Source organism: Neoarius graeffei, chromosome 25, assembly GCF_027579695.1.
Source record: "Neoarius graeffei isolate fNeoGra1 chromosome 25, fNeoGra1.pri, whole genome shotgun sequence".
In the NCBI taxonomy this organism is placed as follows: domain Eukaryota; kingdom Metazoa; phylum Chordata; class Actinopteri; order Siluriformes; family Ariidae; genus Neoarius; species Neoarius graeffei.
The window spans coordinates 57,788,727-57,808,199 of record NC_083593.1 but is presented as its reverse complement, the minus strand read 5'-3'; the positions used below and the strand labels follow the sequence as shown (position 1 = coordinate 57,808,199).

Below are 19,473 nucleotides of genomic sequence, written 5' to 3'. Positions count from 1 at the left end.
ATTTTTCTCTTCCTTTTTATAAATGTATTTGTTTACTCTCTAAATAAGGGATGTTTACAGCAAAATAAATCACTGGCTATTTTAGAATAAATTTTATAAGATTTTTCCAGTAGGATGAGCTTGTGTACACTACATAATAAAAATATATATTTTTAGAGAAAGTAACTAAAAATATTTTCACCTTTTCCTCAGTCTGCTGCGGTCCTGTTATTTTTTTGTTTTGGGGGTTTCCCCCTCCCCTCTCTGTTCTGCATTCTGATTGGTTTGGTTTGCCAGAACTGATTAAACTTTTGTCACATGATGATAAATTTGGGTAATTAAAGCCTGTTCATTGCTAAAAACAGAATAGGATTTGTTTATCGATAAAGAATCTATACACTGACGGTAAGGAAAGCTGTTCAATGTTCCGATCTCATCCTCCTTGTTTTCCACCAGCTGAGACGACAGGCTGTGTCTGGGTTCTCCCAGTTCCGCTCGCCCCTGGCTGGGCTCCTGACACTGCTGGACGGCTGCCCTGGTGTCCAGAAGAGCAGGTCCACCTCTCTGGGTCAGTTCCTCCTCACGGAGTTTGTGCGATGGAGACGTGGACGGGTGCAGGTCAGCCTGAAGGAGCTGGAGGACGAGGAGGAGAAGAGGAACCTGCAGCTCCGGGCTCTAGAGCTCATCACGACCTCGCAGCCAGGATACATGGACCTCCTGCTGGAGATCTACGAGCTGAAGAACCTGGAGAAGAACCTGCTGCTGGAGCATGTGACCCTCCTGCAGAACAGTCACTGTTTCCGAGAGGTTCAGACTCTCTCTTATTTTTTGTTCTACTTTTTTTAATTTTTTTTTTTTATAAACCATTCTGTTGTGTCAGAACATGGAGTCTGGATGTATTTAAGTGAGATATTTCCAAGAACATATTTGGCCTCGAGCAGAAAATACATTTTCACACATGAATCACATAATTGATGCAAAAGATCCTGCCAACTATTAAGTTGTTCATGCAATCACCTTTTCATCAGACGTTCAAAAGTTGACAAGTGCTTCAAAACACCAAGTACGTGTTTTATTTGGTAATTTAAAAACCAAAATGTGTCAAAAACTCAACATAAAAAACCCCCAACTCTCGAACGTAGTTGTAATCACCTGATCATCAGTAAAGTTGTGGTCTTGAAATGTTTCTATGTGGGTTTTAAAAAAAAATTTTTGATTGGGGTGCCAATATTTTCAGCAGTGATTTGTGTTCATGTTGCTGTGCTCCAGAATCAGACTTTTCCAAAAGGAAACATTTAAAAAAAAAAAAAAAAAAACATAAATTGGAAATTAAAATAAAAAAATTTTTCGCGGTCCAAATCCTGCGCTCTGATTGGCTGGCGAGCGGGTCTGTATCCTACGGTACGGACCCCGGTTACAGACCTCTGGCAACTCATTCGTTCACAACAACAACAACAAACATAGTAGCATTTTTTGTCAACATTTATCTTTTTTTTTTTTTTTTTTAAATCAGATTTATTTATAAGATTATGAAAAATCTTATAAATGTTTGCCAGCATGTCTCAGGAGAATAGCATTAATTTTACAGCATGGATAGCGATAACGACAGTGTTCACAGCGAAAGCGAGTTTTACTCCCCTGAAGAAGAAGAAATAAAATAAAACGTTTCAGGAGAAAGATAAAAATCTGTAATTTGCTAACGCTGAGCAAAAACATGGCTGAATCCTGAATGACTCCTATTTGTATAAATAGGGGACGACATAGGTGGCAAAATGTAGTGTTTTTTTTTTTTTCCTGCCATGGAAGTGCACTTGTATACCGAGGAGGAAGCCATTTGCATTACAGCCGTGAATGAGGATTCAAAATGGCGTCTTGGCTCGGTTTTCCCTTTCGGGCGCTCTCGTTTTCTGTTAGAATTTGGTAAAGAAAAAGAAAATATATTATTTACCAGCTTAAGGTCGGTCCGTATGGTGAAATACCGTGACCTCGGCCTTGAATACTGACCTCGGCCCAGAGGGCCTCGCTCAGTACTTTCAAGACCTCGGTCACGGTATTTCACCATACGGACCTCCCAGCTGGGAAATAACATCATATATATGATGTTATATTAATATTTTAATATTTATTATTTCTTATGGTTTTTTGTTTAATACTGGTTTTATTTGTATTATAAAATACTATTTGTTTTCTTGAATATTTGTATTTTGTTGAGTATTTTACCAATTTCTATCTTAAATTTTTTAAAATATGATTTTATAACTTTGTTTTAAAATACTGTTTTTGTTTAAAAATATGATTTATATTTGCAGGCCCAGCCTCATGTTGAAAAAATAAATAGTTTAATACGACTAAAACAACTAAAACTGGATGAAGAATATCTCTGTGCCTTTAGTAGGACTCTATGAATATGCAAACATGCAAATTAGGAAACACTATCAAGTCATCCAGCTAAGATTTAAAAAAAAATTTCTAAATAATGAAGCAGAAGTCAGTTTATTTACAATGACAACCATGACACAATTTGAATTAAAACTAAAATTAAGATTAAATTAAATTTGCCTGAAGTGCCCAAATTTGAAAATGTAAACATCACAGTTTAAAGTTGAGGTGGTGTTATCTTTTGGCTAAAAGGTTAAATATTTCAAAATATTGTTTCACTGAACGGTTTGTTTTCCTGGCAGGCGGCGTTGCTCTGCATGAAGTTAGGATTTCAGGAAGAACTCGACATGGAACAAGTCAGTAATTCTAAAATAAATACATTTTAATTCCTGTTTCTCCTGCTTCACCCTCACACTCCGCTTGTCTCGTTTCTCAGGTGTGTGTTCCTCTGATCCTGATGGACAAGCTGCCGCTGGCCGAGGCGTACGTTCAGGGTCACGCTGACCTGCAGGAGTGTCTGGTCCGTCTGCTGGACTCGTGGTGCAGCCCAGACTTTAACCTGGAGAACTTGCGCAGGTGAGAAGACAGAGATCAGAAAAATCAGGAAACGTGAGGAAACCGGCTTCTAAGAGAGAAATCCGTTCTGAGCGTGCTCTTAGGTAATGTTTCAGTGACGCTCCGTGGCTGGTGTAATTACACGCACACATCACGGTGGAGTTATACTAATTACAGTGGTGCTTGAAAGTTTGTGAACCCTTTAGAATTTTCTATATTTCTGCATAAATATGACCTAAAACATCATCAGATTTTCACACAAGTCCTAAAAGTAGATAAAGAGAACCCAGTTAAACAAATGAGACAAAAATATTATACTTGGTCATTTATTTATTGAGGAAAATGATCCAATATTACATATCTGTGAGTGGCAAAAGTATGTGACCCTTTGCTTTCAGTATCTGGTGTGACCCCCTTGTGCAGCAATAACTGCAACTAAACGTTTGCGGTAACTGTTGATCAGTCCTGCACACCGGCTTGGAGGAATTTTAGCCCGTTCCTCCGTACAGAACAGCTTCAACTCTGGGATGTTGGTGGGTTTCCTCACATGAGCTGCTCGCTTCAGGTCCTTCCACAACATTTCCATTGGATTAAGGTCAGGACTTTGACTTGGCCATTCCAAAACATTAACTTTATTCTTCTTTAACCATTCTTTGGTAGAACGACTTGTGTGCTTAGGGTCGTTGTCTTGCTGCATGACCCACCTTCTCTTGAGATTCAGTTCATGGATAGATGTCCTGACATTTTCCTTTAGAATTCGCTGGTATAATTCAGAATTCATTGTTCCATCAATGATGGCAAGCCGTCCTGGCCCAGATGCAGCAAAACAGGCCCAAACCATGATACTACCACCACCATGTTTCACAGATGGGATAAGGTTCTTATGCTGGAATGCAGTGTTTTCCTTTCTCCAAACATAACGCTTCTCATGTAAACCAGAAAGTTCTGTTTTGGTCTCATCCATCCACAAAACATTTTTCCAATAGCCTTCTGGCTTGTCCACGTGATCTTTAGCAAACTGCAGACGAGCAGCAATGTTCTTTTTGGAGAGCAGTGGCTTTCTCCTTGCAACCCTGCCATGCACACCATTGTTGTTCATTGTTCTCCTGATGGTGGACTCATTAACATTAGCCAATGTGAGAGAGGCCTTCAGTTGCTTAGAAGTTACCCTGGGGTCCTTTGTGACCTCGCCGACTATTACACGCCTTGCTCTTGGAGTGATCTTTGTTGGTCGACCACTCCTGGGGAGGGTAACAATGGTCTTGAATTTCCTCCATTTGTACACAATCTGTCTGACTGTGGATTGGTGGAGTCCAAACTCTTTAGAGATGGTTATGTAACCTTTTCCAGCCTGATGAGCATCAACAACGCTTTTTCTGAGGTCCTCAGAAATCTCCTTTGTTCGTGCCATGATACACTTCCACAAACACGTGTTGTGAAGATCAGACTTTGATAGATCCCTGTTCTTTAAATAAAACAGGGTGCCCACTCACACCTGATTGTCATCCCATTAATTGAAAACACCTGACTCTAATTTCACCTTCAAATTAACTGCTAATCCTAGAGGTTCACATACTTTTGCCACTCACAGATGTGTAATATTGGATCATTTTCCTCAATAAATAAATGACCAAGTATAATATTTTTGTCTCATTTGTTTAACTGGGTTCTTTTTATCTACTTTTAGGACTTGTGTGAAAATCTGATGATGTTTTAGGTCATATTTATGCAGAAATATAGAAAATTCTTAAAGGGTTCACAAACTTTCAAGCACCACTGTACACATTTCCTGATTGTAAAAAGTGTCGAACTCATAATCACCAGTTGGGAACCTTGTGGAATGTGAGATGTCAGTGAGGAGTGTCAGGACTTGAACATATTATTTTATTTTACTGAATGTACCATAATAAAAAGTGAAGGAGGCGTGGCCTGTGTCTCAGTCCCAGTGAAAGAGGTGTGTCTGTTTCTGTCTGTGTGAGAATTGGAGCAATCAGATTTGTGTTATGACGGTGGTGACGTTGCTGGAGATGATGATGATGTAATGATATTGTGATGTCATTCATACTGCCTCGATGTAAAGCAACCAGCAGCAAACTCAAAACAAGCGAAAGAACCATGGGCAGGTACAGCAAGAGCGCCGTGTCCACAGAGGATACGTTTCAAGATCTAACCTAACTGCTAATAGGAACAAACCATGTATAAAGTTTGTTTTTCATGTACATACATACCGATGATAGTTTAATTTATAAACTATACACAATATAACATCAATAATGGTGACTAATAATGATATGGTCATAATAATATACTGTAGTAAGAAATGTGAATGTGCGCGCTCATTTGCTCGCTCGCTCGCTCTTGGGATTCTGACATCTCTTCTTAAAGGCCCCGTCACACTTATTCAGAATTAGCAGGAATCAAGCAGAACCAGCCGGAATATGAAAATTTTCAAAATTCGTGCCACATTCGGGCGGGAATTTCAAACTGACCAACGTTCTTACAGCTTTGTAAGAATGCCGTTCGAATACTTAGAATGTGCTTCAAACCCGCCTCGAATGATTCTTGCACATTCCGGGTGTATTAGCTTTCGAATGCAGTTCAAATGTAGTTGGAACACAGTAGGAATACCTCGAATGCTGTTAGAATGCAGTAAGGATATTAAGAATGCACTTCGATTGGCGTACGAGTGCGGTTCGATTGCTGCCCGAATACCACCTGAAGTCTGGTCGGAAGGTGCCTCGAATGCTGTACGAATTCACCTCAAATGCAGTCGGAATGCTCCCGGAATAGCCTCCGAATATGTTTCAAACATCTAAGAATTCAAAGAGAATGTTGCTCGAATACTTAGAATGTACTTCGAATATCCTGGAATATATGAAGAATTTTCATTCTGACGGCATTCCGGCACATTCGGGACATTCTGGCAGGATTTGAAGTGGCTTGGCATTTTGATTTTTCCCTTGAACGCGATCAGAATGTTTCGAATGCTGTTGTAATGCTGTAAGAATATTTAGAATGCTATCAGAATGCAGTTAGAATACACTTCGAATGCCGTTCGGTATTTCTCCTCTTCGAATGCACCGCGAATGTTTTGAGCATGAGCAAAACGTTCGGGCCAGCCACGAGAATGGTCCCGAATGTTTGGAATGCAGTCAGAATTTTTAGAATGCACTTTGAATATCCCGGAATATACGAGGAATATTCATTCCAACGGCATTCCGGCTCATTCTGCCTCGAGTGTGACTACCCTATAATATATTACGTTTCTCAGGGTTGAGGTTGACACATGCCAGTGCGGAAACCTTTTATTTGCACGGGATAGTCAAAGCAACAAAAAAACATGACAGTAGAAGTGAGGAACACAGCGAGTATTGTCATGGAAAATAAAAACAAATGTAAGGCAAACTAACAGAAGTCGGGGTTTAAAAGGTGAGTAATAAGTGAAAGCGAAAGTGTGTGTGTGTCTGTGTGTGGTGTTAATGCTCTCTCTATAATCAAGGTGTGTAGTTTGAGGTCTGTATTCCTGAGGGACTCGGAGGATAATAACTAGCTAATGTCTCAGCTTGGACTTTTCACAGCAATGGACCTGCCATCTCATAATTATTCATCATATCCGGTCATTAGTTTCTATCCGGTCTCACTTGGTTAGCGCTCTGTAGCATTCCGTTAAATATAGTCAGGTTGGAATGCACCATATCCACTACTTTTTCATTATGGATGATGGAGTAGGAAGGAAGATTCATCTTTTCTGTGTTCTTACCTCGTACATGAGTGGATTTTTTTTTTGTTTGTTTGTGTGTGTGTGTGTGTGTGTGTGTGTGTGTGTGTGTGTGTGTGTGTGTGTGTAAATTAAATCTATGTTTTGTGCTTCTTTTTGCAGGCAGTTTCCTTGTTTGTCTCTTTCCAAACACCAGACAGATCAAATCCAGCCCAAGCTGCTCATTAGACACATCTTCCGGCTCATGGAAAAATTCAGCATTGATCCTGGTGTGTGTGAGAGAGAGAGAGAGAGAGAGAGAATGATCATGATTTGTATTTTCCTTAAACATAACTGACAGTTAAATAGTTTTAATAATCAGTTGATATCAGATGTGAGTTTTTATTAACTCTGACACACTGGATGTAATAAGTGTGTGTGTGTGTGTATGTGTTGGTCTGCTGTAGGTGTGTGTGTGAACGCTGTCTACAAGAGGAAACTCGACTCCCTGAGGTTTCTCATGTACAAGAGGTTTGGAGAGGTGAGAGATGGAAAATGCTTTGAATACTCTAACAACTTGGGTATTTCATTAATCATTTAAAATATCTCATGACTACTTTGAAACTACTTTTTTGCCATAAGTTAAAGATTAATAATAATAATAATAATAATATCATGTTTAATAGCTTATTAATGATCCTCCTACATGCCCATGTGCTCAGCTGTAAGGTGATACAGCTTAAAGGTGTGCTCAGTGAGTTTTAAAGGTGTGATCTGTCATATTTTGGAAATGTTTTTGGCAACATTTTATCACACGTGCAGCTTTAATAAAATATCTGATATCTATCAGAGGAGAAAAGCCCCTCTTGGTGAACGTGGGTTGTAAACTGGAGATGCATCACATAATGTAGACCACCAACATCCAGCCAATCAGAGAGAGGCAGACATCTACACCTACTCACCTGTCAGTCATGCTCTTGGTCAATTCTGAAAGCTCCGCCTACTGTTTCTCATTCATTCACGTTTTACCCAAAGCAGTGTGCTTTAGGATGTTTTAGTGGTGGTCCACGTCCACTAACATCACTGCTTACTCCTTTAACCTGATAAATGCAGATGTTTAGAATGAATGTAGAATAACTTTTTTTTTTTTTTTTGGTGAGGCTGGTGTTCAAAATTACATTTATTTATTTATTTAGAATGATGTGCTGCTATTGATGGCGATCACAATTCATTATAGTTTACGATTTCTTTGTAATCATATATATTTGTTTAAAAACAGAAATATTTGAGATTTGTGTAATGTTGGTTTATGTTCAGTAAATTTATGATGCTGCAAGTATAAGGATATTTACATTGTAGAGTTACAGGATGCAAAATAAAAAAAATCTCTTTGCATTGATCTGTTTATAGAAAAACATGTCGGAGGAGAACTGGAGGGACCATGTGCAGGTAGATCGGTTCTTCTCCACTGGACACGCACACATTATAAAATGTACACTTTGTAAAAGACACACATTTTGTTCCCCTTCTGGCAGAACAGGGCCGTGTGGGTGGAGCTAGTATAATTAGATATTTTAAATTTTTAATGTTTATTTATTGACTTATTTACCCTCAGTAATGTTTACTCTGAGGTGAAATTTAGCCTGTTTTTCAAGAGATATCTAAGGAAAAGAGTCCACCGTTTTTTAAACGTTCTCCCTGTACGTGCTCACGACACGGCGTATAACAGCATTAGAGAACAGATGTAGAGCCTGTTGATATCCATTTGGGGGAAATTTGGCACCTTTTGTAATTATTTTGTACGTTAAACACTCATTTCATTCAAATTAATCTCTGTTTTTGTGAAAAACAAAAGTATTGACACCCTTTGACTGTGTTTTTGAGTGAATATTTTCAGTTTTGAGCATTTTACTGATGGTGTTCATCACGAGGCTCCACCCATGACATCCAGATAAACCCCTCTCCCTTTCACCAGAACCATCCAGTGATGGGAAAGTGACACAACCTGAGTAGGGATAGTTGTGGGTTTGGATTAGTAACTGTGCTGCATAGTCTGGTGAAAAATAAGTGTGTGTGTATTAGGTCACAGTGGAGGGCAGTGTGGACCTCCAGGTTGTGTTAGTGGAGCTCTTGGTGAAATACTGTGGATTGAAGGCTGCAGCTCAATGGGCCAAACACTACAGTGTACCGAGAGACAGACTTCCCTTCGGGGTGAGGGACACCATGGAGACCCTGTCCTCCAGTCAGCTGTGAGTCTTTAACAGGTGTACGCGCACACACACAGCCGCCTCATCTCAAATAATAATAGCATGTTTAATCATGAAGTCATTCTTAATGCACCTGGGAAATGGCATTGTGGTGAGCTGTAAGGTCTTACAGATTAAAGGTGCGATCAGCGATTTTGTACAAAATTTTAGATTAAATTTCTAACGATGTTCTCGTCATATTTGAGCAGCTTTAATAAAAGTGTGAGGCAAAATTAAACAAGAGACACGGAGGATGAAGTCATGGTCCTGTTAGTGAGTGAATATGAGGAGAATTATGACATTTTTACAAATATTCTTCTTCTTGAAGAAGGTATTATGTTTGGGACGTTCACTGGTACGTGATGTGACGTCTGGCTGTGTAGAGTCGAGTCACACAGGCAGCTCAAATTCTGTTTGTTTATTTGTGAAATTACAAAATTATTAAAAAAAATTAAGTTAACTGATTCTTTTGTGAGAGCATGGAATTAACTTGTTTCATTTACATTCCATAACAGTAAATGTACCATAAAAAGGATAAAAACTGGCATGTTGTTATTTGATGGATGAATATGGTACATTGCTGTGGTATAAGAGGAATAGAACACTTCGCATGTTTGTAAACAAACCGACTGTTGCCAGGATGCGCGCGCAGCCTGGACCCAGAAACAATGGCGCTGCCCATAGACCGGCATTATGAGCTGTCAGATTATGCAAAACAATTGTCGTTACAAGATCGAGAATGCTACATAAATAAGTTAACTCTAACAAGTGGACATCGCCTACCGGATCCGCATTTAATTAAAGAGTGGACGGACGATGTTAGTAAGTTTTCCTCTGATACCTGAAGGCAGTCGTACTATTTACAAAAAATGTCAAACTCAAAAAAAAAAAACTATTTACAAAAGTAGCCTGCCATCAACATTCTGGTTACAGCGAGACTACAACTTGATTAACAATGGGACATTCATATTCATTTTGTTTTAATCAAATTCTGCCAGTGATGTGATGGCAATGTGGCTTTAGCTACAACAGCAAATACCAACACTAAACAGCAATTTGCAGGAGGTGATGGCATGAAAGGAATGATAGTGTAAAGAGTGCAGCTAAGAGAAATCAGAGCTGCGTAAAAAGCGAGAGGCAGAGAGCAGAAATGAAACTGAACGGGGCGGGAGCTAGGTTAGAGCAGTCAACGCAAGTTGGCATTTAGAGTGAGGGCACACAATTTTACCTTTCCATCCTTGCTTTAAAATTGTGATTTTCGGCATACACAAATAATGACGGCACAAAATCTGGACTGCTTGAGTCAAGCGAGACCTCTCCTACAAACAAAATTGCATGCAAAGCTAAGCTAACATGCTAACGATATTCATTACATTGTGTAACTATGACCCAGCTAATCAGACAAACGTTACCAAAGTATTTTGCTACATCAATAAACGAAGACTAGAAAGAATAAAAAAGAAAGATTTAATAAATAGCCTGATCTTACCTGTGATGAACTCCAAACCCGCGTGTTTTTGATGGTGCTTTCATCCCAGTCTACATGTTTGATGGCTTGTAGCCATAGACGTCAGCGATTTTTTTTTTTTTTTTTTTGGGAATGGGTGAGATCCTGCTGGAATTCTGTACATTTTAATCCCATCACTGCTACGATTCTGACACCCGACAACACAACAGCTAGGCATTTCTTCCAAATATTTCTTCTCGTCTCTACTGTCGCGGAGTCTTTTTTGGGTCCAGGCTGCGCGCGCAATTTCCTCTTGCGTATGAATGACGTTTACTGCGAAGGGGTCTATAGAACACTTGGGCACGTGCTGTTAGAGGACAATAATCATCTTCACTGTAGAAAGTGAGTGTATTGGGGTTGTTGTTGTTTTTTTTTTTCCTCCTCCCCTCTCAGAGAAATAAATGAAGTGTTTTCTCCTCTGGATCGGTGGATCACCCCTCCGTCTCACCAGCTCCAGTTCTACCAGCTTCCTGTGAACCAGCAGCACGTCCACATGGTGGAGAATGCGGAGCAGCTGCAGCTCTGCAGAGACTCGGTTCTCCAGGTACAAGCTGCATGCGTTCCTGCATTACTGTGTTCACTGCACGCAATACTTCCTGTTCATCAACCCAGGAGAGAAGGTTCTGGATCAAGTCTCAAAATACTGGGGAGATATAAACATCATTATGTAACCATGGGGGTCTTCACTTGTTTGTTGTCCGTGCAGTAGTGGAGATGATCTGCATTTTTTTGTGCTCTTGTTGTTATAACAACTTGGTTATAACTAAGAAGCTATAGTCACTTTTGCATTTTATTTTATTTGTTTCTCTTTTCTTTTTCATTCTTTCTCCATCGTTTCCTTTCAGCTGTATTTTCCTCCCCCTCATCTACATTATTGCATTTTGCTTTATATTGCATATGCATTTCCATATTTTCTTTTTCTTCTCCTGTTTTCATTTCTTTTTCTCTTTCATCATGGTTCCTCCTCTTTTTATACTTCCCCTATCTACTTTCTATTCGTTTGTTTTTCCCATCTCTTTACTCTGTCTTATGTTCATTTTTTTAATTTTAATTTTTTTTCTTTCTTTGGGTGAAAAGTTCAGGAATTAAAAAAAAAATGTTTTTAAATGATGCACGCACTTTTTTTTTTAAAAACTAATTTATTGAATATTCATTATCCAATAAGATACAGAGGTTTAGTCATGTGATAAACACATATATGGCTTGTGTGAATGAGGCGTGATGGGCGCATGATGATATCATGCACTGCTAATTGGCTAATAGGAGAGAAATGCTGATCTGAGGACAGGTTCTAAGTTAAGTTGCATGCTCATTTTTTTTTTCCTCCCTCCCTGGTTGTCCTGCGTAGACGGGGGGTGTGGTGGGCGTGGACATGGAGTGGAGAGCTGGATTCGGTACAGTGAGCACGCAGCGCATCTCCCTGATTCAGCTGGCGGTGAAGGAGCAAGTGTTCCTGCTGGATCTGTGTGCTCCGGGTCTCAGCCATCACAGCCTGACCATTAACTTCATCCGAACGCTGCTCACTGACACCAGCGTCCTCAAACTGGGTAAGGAACTGTAAAGCATGAGGAAACACGTGAGGAGGTTCTTCTCACTCTGGGTCTCCATGAAAACGTTTCTCACGCTCTTTATGAGAACATGTAGACTAAACAGCGTGATTATAACATCTGAAGTGTTTTGATAGCAAATCAAACATCTGGAGAACATATTCCAGGTTGTGGTCAGTTTGAAAGTCGTGTGTGTGTGTGTGTGTGTGTGTGTAGGTTATGGGATGTCTGGAGATTTGAGGAGTCTGGTGGCCACATGGCCTGAGTTAAAGGAGGAACCTCTGGAGTTTAAGGGAGTGTTGGATCTGCTCCATGTCCATCAGCAGGTAACGAACATCTCCATGTATCTCCACCAATCACATCACACCTGCTTTTAAAGGGCCAGTTCACCTAAAAATTCACTCTGTCAGACACGAGAGTCTTTCTTTCTTTGCTCCTCTCTTCAGTACATTTTCATTCTTTTCACTTTCTTTTTTCTTTCCTAACTTTTTTTGTCCTCCCTCTCTGCTGCTTCTCCTTCTCTTTCCTCTTTCTCTATTTTTTCCTCCCATCTCTGAGACTTTTTTAATTCTTATTTTTGTTTCCTGTCTTTCTTTTTCGTTTTGCTTTCTTTTTCCTGCTCCCTTTGTTGCTCTCTCTCTCTCTCTCTCTCTCTCTCTCTCTCTCCTAGTTTTACTTTCTTTGTCTTTTTCTCTTTTTATTTTTTCCCTTTCTTCAGCACTTCTTTATTTCCGAGTTTTGCTTTCCTCCCTCTCTTTCCCTTCTCTTTTTCTTTCTTTTTTGTCATTATAGCTTTGGATCTTTTTTTTTTTTTTTTTACTAATTCAGTGAAAACTTCATTAATCAATAAGACACAGTGATGTGATGTGATGTACACTTTGCATGAGTGAAGGCGTGATAGGCGCGCAGTGATGACATCATACAGCCCCGATTGGTGAACAGGGGGAGGGGTGCTGGTGTGGGAATTTTTTCTGTATGGTGTAGCACTGACACTGATGTCCCCGATTGTTCGTAAAGCCTCAGGCTCAACTCCACACACAGGCCTCTAGTATCTTATATGGGATATGACCTTTGACCCTTGACCTCTGGATTAGCTGCAGCGGTGCTGGCGAGGGCGTGCTGGGCCTCGGCCAATGGAGGTGAACGAGGGCCCAGCGGAGAAAGGGTTGAGTCTGCTGGTGCAGCAGGTGCTGGGAAAACCACTGGATAAAACCGAACAGTTGTCCAACTGGGAACGCCGTCCACTTCGCACCGGACAGGTCCGCTACGCAGGTCAGACACAAGCCACGCCTACAGACTCTGCCCAGCAGTGTGATTTTACATTTTTATTGATAATTATAAGTTTGTGCTGTACTCCCTCTGCATCCCTTCTTCCTCTTTTCCTTCTTTATTCTGTTTATGTATTACTTTATCCTTATTAATTTTTTTTAAACGTTTTTGGTTTTTCTCCTTTTTTTCGCTTTTCCTTTCTTATTTCTTTTTCCTCTCTTACTGATACTTTTTCTCTTCATTTTGGTTTGTTTGCTTTTTCTTTCTTTTTCCTTTTCAAACTATTATTGCCTTCTCTCACACACACTTTCCTTTCCTCTTCTCCATCATGCTTTCTTGGTCCGTCTCTCTCTCTCTCTCTCTCTCTCTGTAGCGATAGACGCGTACTGTCTAGTGGATGTGTATCTGACGCTCTCTGCGGATCCGAAGGCATTCGGTCTTCCGGATGATCTGCACTCGATCAAGCCGAGTTCATCAACCAAAAGTGACTCCAACAAAAAAACTAAAGAGAAGAGGAAGCAGACAGGCCGGAAGGTCAGTCTGTCCCCCCCCCCCCCCCCCCCCCACACACACACACACGCCTGCTTTTACTGCCGTTTTTTTTACAAGCTGCAGTCACAGTTTCTGCAATAAAATGAGATATAAAAAATGGCTGATCTGAGAAAGAAGTGTGTGATTTAAACAATTAAAGTCTTGTAGCCCAAGAATGGAAAAAGGACACAGTTGGCATTCATATTTTCCCATGTATTTTTATCGGATTTTGGTAGTCAGCTAGTTAATATGAGCTAACCTGAGAGGAACTTCAAGTCATATTATAAATGTAAATTATTTTCAATGGGAATCAACGTAGGGTGACCAGACGTCCCGGTTTTACCGGGACAGTCCCGGTTTGGGGTTGTGTGTCCCGAGTCCCGACAAAAGTCTGTCAGGACACAGATATGTCCCGGTTTTCGCCACTCGCGACGTTTGCGACTGAGCAGCATGGGAATCATTAGCGGAGAAATGTCTGCATTTACTATTTTTGATGAATTGACAGGAATCGCAAACTTTCCTGGTTACTGCCCCCTGGCCCTGTGGCATGGGTGTTTATTTAGCCACATTATTCCAGACAACAGAACGTGTTGCCATGCAACAATAAAATAAACATTAACTGGCACGAATGTTCTTTGTCTAGCAGCTAGCAGCAGTAATGCCGCAGCAATTATGCCGAAAAGAAAATGTACCTTTTCCAAAGATTTACAGGACACCTACCCCTTCCTCCGAGAGGTGCAGAACAATGCGCACGAAGCTGACTGCACACACTGTTTTGTTCTTGTACTGAGTTGGGTAGCCTATGCTGCAAATGCTGTGCGCTCCTGTGGGGGCTTTCCTCGGGCTGTCGCCCCTCTCCTCCCTTCATATAATATTTTTTTTATTCACCTTGTTATCCCGAGATAATGACATAATTAATTCAGGATCTCGAGAAAACAACACGACTAATTCGAGAGCTCGAGAAAACAAAACCGTTATTTCATGATCTCAGCTGGATCACTGTATCTGCGTCGGTAGAGACGAAGCCGGGCCAGTCTTCTGCGGAGGTGCCGCGGACTAATTTTGAAATCATCCCTTATTAAAAGACTTAATGCAATCTCTCCCTGTGTCAACCCCTGATCAAGATATTGCCTTATTAGGTGATCGATTATTCCAGACATTCTAATGACCAAAGTTGCGTCTCATAGGGTTGCCAACCGTCCCGTATTGGGCGGGACATCCCGTTTCAGGTAATTTTAATTTGTCCCGTCAGGTACAGATCCTGCCCCTCACTCCAATGCTGTGGTGTAAATCGCGTTATTGCCGTGAGAAGCGCTATTACAGCGAGTCGCGGTCATCTGCGATTTAAAACCATTCACTGTCAAAGGCTGCCATATCCTGAATTTTTAAGCTATACTGACAAAATAGGCATCAAATTAAACTAGAGCAGACGGTGCAGCCAGTGGATACAGCCGAACTGTTCGATAAGGATAGCAGATAGCTTAAAAAAAAACCTTCCGAAACAGGATAGACCTCAGCCTATAGAAGGGGAGCTTTTCTGCCTCACTCCTGCCTTTGTGATGTCTTTCTCTCTTCTTCTTCTGCTCTGAAGCATTGCAGAAGGTTCTTAGGGTTTTCAAATGGACAATTAAGCAAATATCAGGGTTTTACAGCTACAGCAAATACTTTTTCAGGTTATGACATTGCCTTCATAAATATGGCCTTCATAAATATTTGGCCAAAGTTTAAAAGAGAAAATGAGACAATAATATTAGAATTGTTTGTTATTTTGCATTAAGTTACTTAAAAATATCCATTAATTGGTCTGTTAATTTTTAAAAGCTCTATTTTAGAAATGAATTTGTAGTGGCCTACATTTGAAACCCTCACCTAAAGGTGATTTGGTAACTATTTCGGGGCGCTGGGGTGCATGTACAGGGCCTGTACCGGTACTTGTCCACACCCGGAACAAAGTGTCCCTCATTTGGATATGAGAAAGTTGGCAACCCTAATACAGAATGAGAAATAGCCCCAAAGTCAGCATATCACAAGTCTCTTGGCGTTCCTGAATGAACCATTTCTCAGCTGTTTACTCGAGATCATGAAATAATTTTGCTTTCTCGAGATCACAGAATAATTGTTTTGTTTTCTTGAGATCACAGAATAATTGTTTTGTTTTCTCGAGATCTCGGAATAACGGTTTTGTTTTCTTGACATCTCGAATTAGTTGTGTTGTTTTCTCGAGATCCTGAATTAATTATGCCGTTATCTCGGGATAACAAGGTGAATAAAAAAAAGGATTATATGAAGGGCCTCTCTCGGCTTCCGTAGGTATTTATTCTCAAATCACTTGTCTCTTTTTTGTTTCTGTTTAACACACCATTCTGACAGTTTGGCCATATTGCTGTGTTGAACAGCTTGTTGCACCTTCCATTAAAGTGTTCACTTTTGTCCACATCTTCTTGCTTTATTCATGCAGTTGTGGGGAATGGTTAGTAAGGTTGATTCTGACCGAGGCTATGTTGAGGTCACATATCTACTTTTTAAGTTCATGCTATAGTGCGTACAATTTTAGAGATATGGCCTACATGTGCATATGCATTCTTCTTGGTGTTCTCACAAACAGGTGAAATAAATCGGTGTAAATGTGGCCTATGGACATAGCCTGGCCTATTCTCAGCCATTACAACATCTGCTGTCTGACCATAATTTAACTGATCTGTACACCACTACGCTACTAGATAACAAAATGCCTGTTTGTTTTATTTCATGTGAGATGTTGATAAATGTGAGCTTCAACACAATGATAAGAGCACCTCTCTGAGTGTCACGTGTACGTAAAAAAAAGGTGTGCGTGCACGAGCATGGTCGCGCGCAAAAGTGTCCCGGTTTCAGACCCGGGAAATCTGGTCACCCTAAATCAACGTTAACTGGCTAACATGGGCTAATCTGACAGGATTTCTGAGAGGATAAATTCAGACCATTAGCTTATATGAGCTAACATAACTAGATTTCTGTAAAACTGGTTATAAGCTTCACTGCTAATTTCAGCTAATTTTATTTAACACATGCTAACCTGACAAGATTCCTGAGAGGATTTTGAATAAATTTTATAAAAATAATTCTTATTACTAATACTAGCTGCAGAATAATATGAGCAAACCTTCATAGCTGTTACTATGAAGTTACTATAGCAGTGATATTTATGACCATTTTATAAATATGACCAGGAAAAAATCCTGTCAGAAATGTTAACACAAGCTAAATTAACCGCATATCTGAGAGAATGGATTTTCTTAATCTTCACTGCTAACACTAACCAGCTAACTTTAACAAACCTGACAGGATGTTTGAGGAATTTCAAGGGATTTTCAAGTTAGGTTTCTAAATATTTCTTTAATGTAATATCTTTAGTGCTAATATTGCTCCCACTTGGGCAAATTATCAATAAAAATTCAATTTTGTATCACTGCTATGCAGATGATACCCAAATTTATTTTGCTCTATCACCTAATGATTATGCCCCCCTTGAATGTCTCTACCAGTGTATCGATCAAATCAATAGCTGGATGTCACAAAATTTTCTTCAGCTGAACACAGATAAAACAGAAGTAATTCTATTTGGAAAAAAAGATGAAAGACTCAGGATTACCACTATTCTTGACACAAAAGGGATTAAAACTAAAGAAATGGTTAAAAATCTTGGTGTTTTCATTGACAGCGAGCTAAACTTTGACAGTCACATGAAAGCAATCACTAAAACGGCATTTTATCACCTAAAAAACATTTCCAAACTAAGAGGACTTATGTCAAAACATGATCTGGAAAAACTAATACATGCCTTCATCTCTAGTAGGGTTGATTACTGCAATGGCCTTTTCACAGGCCTGCCAAAAAAGACCATCAAACGACTTCAGCTGGTTCAAAATGCAGCGGCGAGGGTTCTCACACGAACAAAAAGAACAGAGCACATTACTCCAATTCTAAGGTCCCTTCACTGGCTTCCAGTAAGCTACAGAATTGACTTTAAAGCATTGCTGCTGGTGTACAAATCTCTAAATGGTACAGGGCCCAATTACCTCTCTGATATGTTGCAGCGGCCTAACCCAATCAGATCTACCAGATCGCAGCAGAAAAATTTACTATTAAAACCAGTTGTTAAAACAAAGTGTGGTGAAGCAGCTTTTAGCTACTATGCAGTGCAGCTATGGAACCAACTGCCAGAGGACATTAAAAATGCTCCTGCTGTTGGCAGCTTCAAATCTAGGTTAAAGACCAAGCTGTTTTCAGATGCTTTCTGTTAAATAATTAATATTTTTACATTTTTTATAATCTTTACTTTCTCTGCATGTTTTAAATTTACTTTAACTTTATTCTATTTTATTCTTCTAGTTTTTTTTTTCCCTTTCTCTTTCTTTTTCTCCTTTTTCTTTTTGGCATTTTAATATTTTATTTCTACTATTGTTTAATTCTTATTATTTTCTTTTAATTCTTTTAATTCTTTTAATTAATTATTTTAGAATAAAGATAAAATTATTTTATGTAATTTTATTTCTTTATTGTTTACTGTTTTTGTTTTTACTTCTGTAAAGCACATTGAACTGCCATTGTGTATGAAATGTGCTATATAAATAAACTTGCCTTGCCTAATATTAGCTAGCTTGTTAACATGGACCAACCTGACAGAATTTTTAAATAGGATTTTTCAGTTAGATTAAAAAGAATGCTAGTTCTCACTACTAGTGAGTTAACATGACAGGAGTTTAGGTCAAGCTGAGTAACAAACTAACATGACCAGAATTATTTTCAGATGATAAATAAATAATGTTGAGAATTCTTATTGCTAATGCTCGATGGCTGATTAATCTGAGCTAACCTGACTGGATTTCTGAGAGGATTTGTCAGTAATCCTAATAAATGTTTATTTTCTTTGTGCCTTAATGCTAGCTATCTATTGTAGGTAACATGAGCTGACAGAATTTCGAAGAGAACTTTTTATAAACTTCATTGCTAATTCTAGCTAGCTAACATGACAGGATCTCTAATTTAAAAAAAAAAAATCAATTTTAAAGTCAGATTCATACATTTTTGTAATCTTAAGTGCTAATATTTTTTTAAATAGTTATCATGAGTTAAATACAGGATTTTTGACAATTTTTCAGTCAGCTTAAAACATATTTACTGAGAATGCTAGATCATTAACATGAGGTAACGTGACAGGATTTTTAAATCTAAATTATGATCATTCTTAATCATTACTGCTAATGCTAGCTGTCTAGTTAACGTGAGCTAACCTGGCAGGATTTCAGAGAGGAATTTTCATATGTTTATAATTGACACTGCTAACTCTAACAAGCTAACCTAAGCTAACTTGATAAGATCGCTAAAGGATTTTAAAGTTATTATTTGCATGTTTTGGAAGCTTGCCATGAGCAAACCTGACAGGATTTCTAAACTTTAATTATCATTGTCCTTAAGTATTAATACTTATGCTAGCTTGATGTATGAACTAACCTGACAGAATTTCTGAGAGGATTTTTGTTTATAATCTAATATACACTGCTAACTCTAGCTAACATAAGCTAACTTGACCGGATCGCTAAAGGATTTTTTGTTTACTGGTAACAAAAATCTTGGTAACATAAGCTAATTTGACCAGATCTCTGATGATTGTTTTAAAGGTTATTAAAGTCAAGTTTGTATTTTAGTGATAAAACTAGCGAGCTAGCTTCACTGGATTTCTGAATAGATTTTTCAGTCAGTTTGATGATATTCACTGATGAT

The 19,473-nt window shown here is 39.1% G+C and overlaps 1 protein-coding gene across 2 annotated transcripts in view; it reads left to right on the top strand.

Annotated features, from left to right (window-relative positions):
• exd3 (exonuclease 3'-5' domain containing 3) overlaps positions 1 to 19,473 on the top strand; it is an 80,853-nt gene that overhangs the window by 9,324 nt on the left and 52,056 nt on the right. For both annotated transcript variants that reach the window (XM_060908977.1, XM_060908976.1), the window contains exons 4-15: positions 436 to 786; positions 2,661 to 2,714; positions 2,795 to 2,934; positions 6,794 to 6,900; positions 7,078 to 7,151; positions 8,021 to 8,059; positions 8,693 to 8,859; positions 10,757 to 10,907; positions 11,712 to 11,910; positions 12,127 to 12,236; positions 13,005 to 13,182; positions 13,553 to 13,713. In XM_060908977.1, the coding sequence (XP_060764960.1) occupies positions 436 to 786; positions 2,661 to 2,714; positions 2,795 to 2,934; positions 6,794 to 6,900; positions 7,078 to 7,151; positions 8,021 to 8,059; positions 8,693 to 8,859; positions 10,757 to 10,907; positions 11,712 to 11,910; positions 12,127 to 12,236; positions 13,005 to 13,182; positions 13,553 to 13,713 (1,731 nt within the window). The remainder of the gene's footprint in view (positions 1 to 435; positions 787 to 2,660; positions 2,715 to 2,794; positions 2,935 to 6,793; positions 6,901 to 7,077; positions 7,152 to 8,020; positions 8,060 to 8,692; positions 8,860 to 10,756; positions 10,908 to 11,711; positions 11,911 to 12,126; positions 12,237 to 13,004; positions 13,183 to 13,552; positions 13,714 to 19,473) is intronic.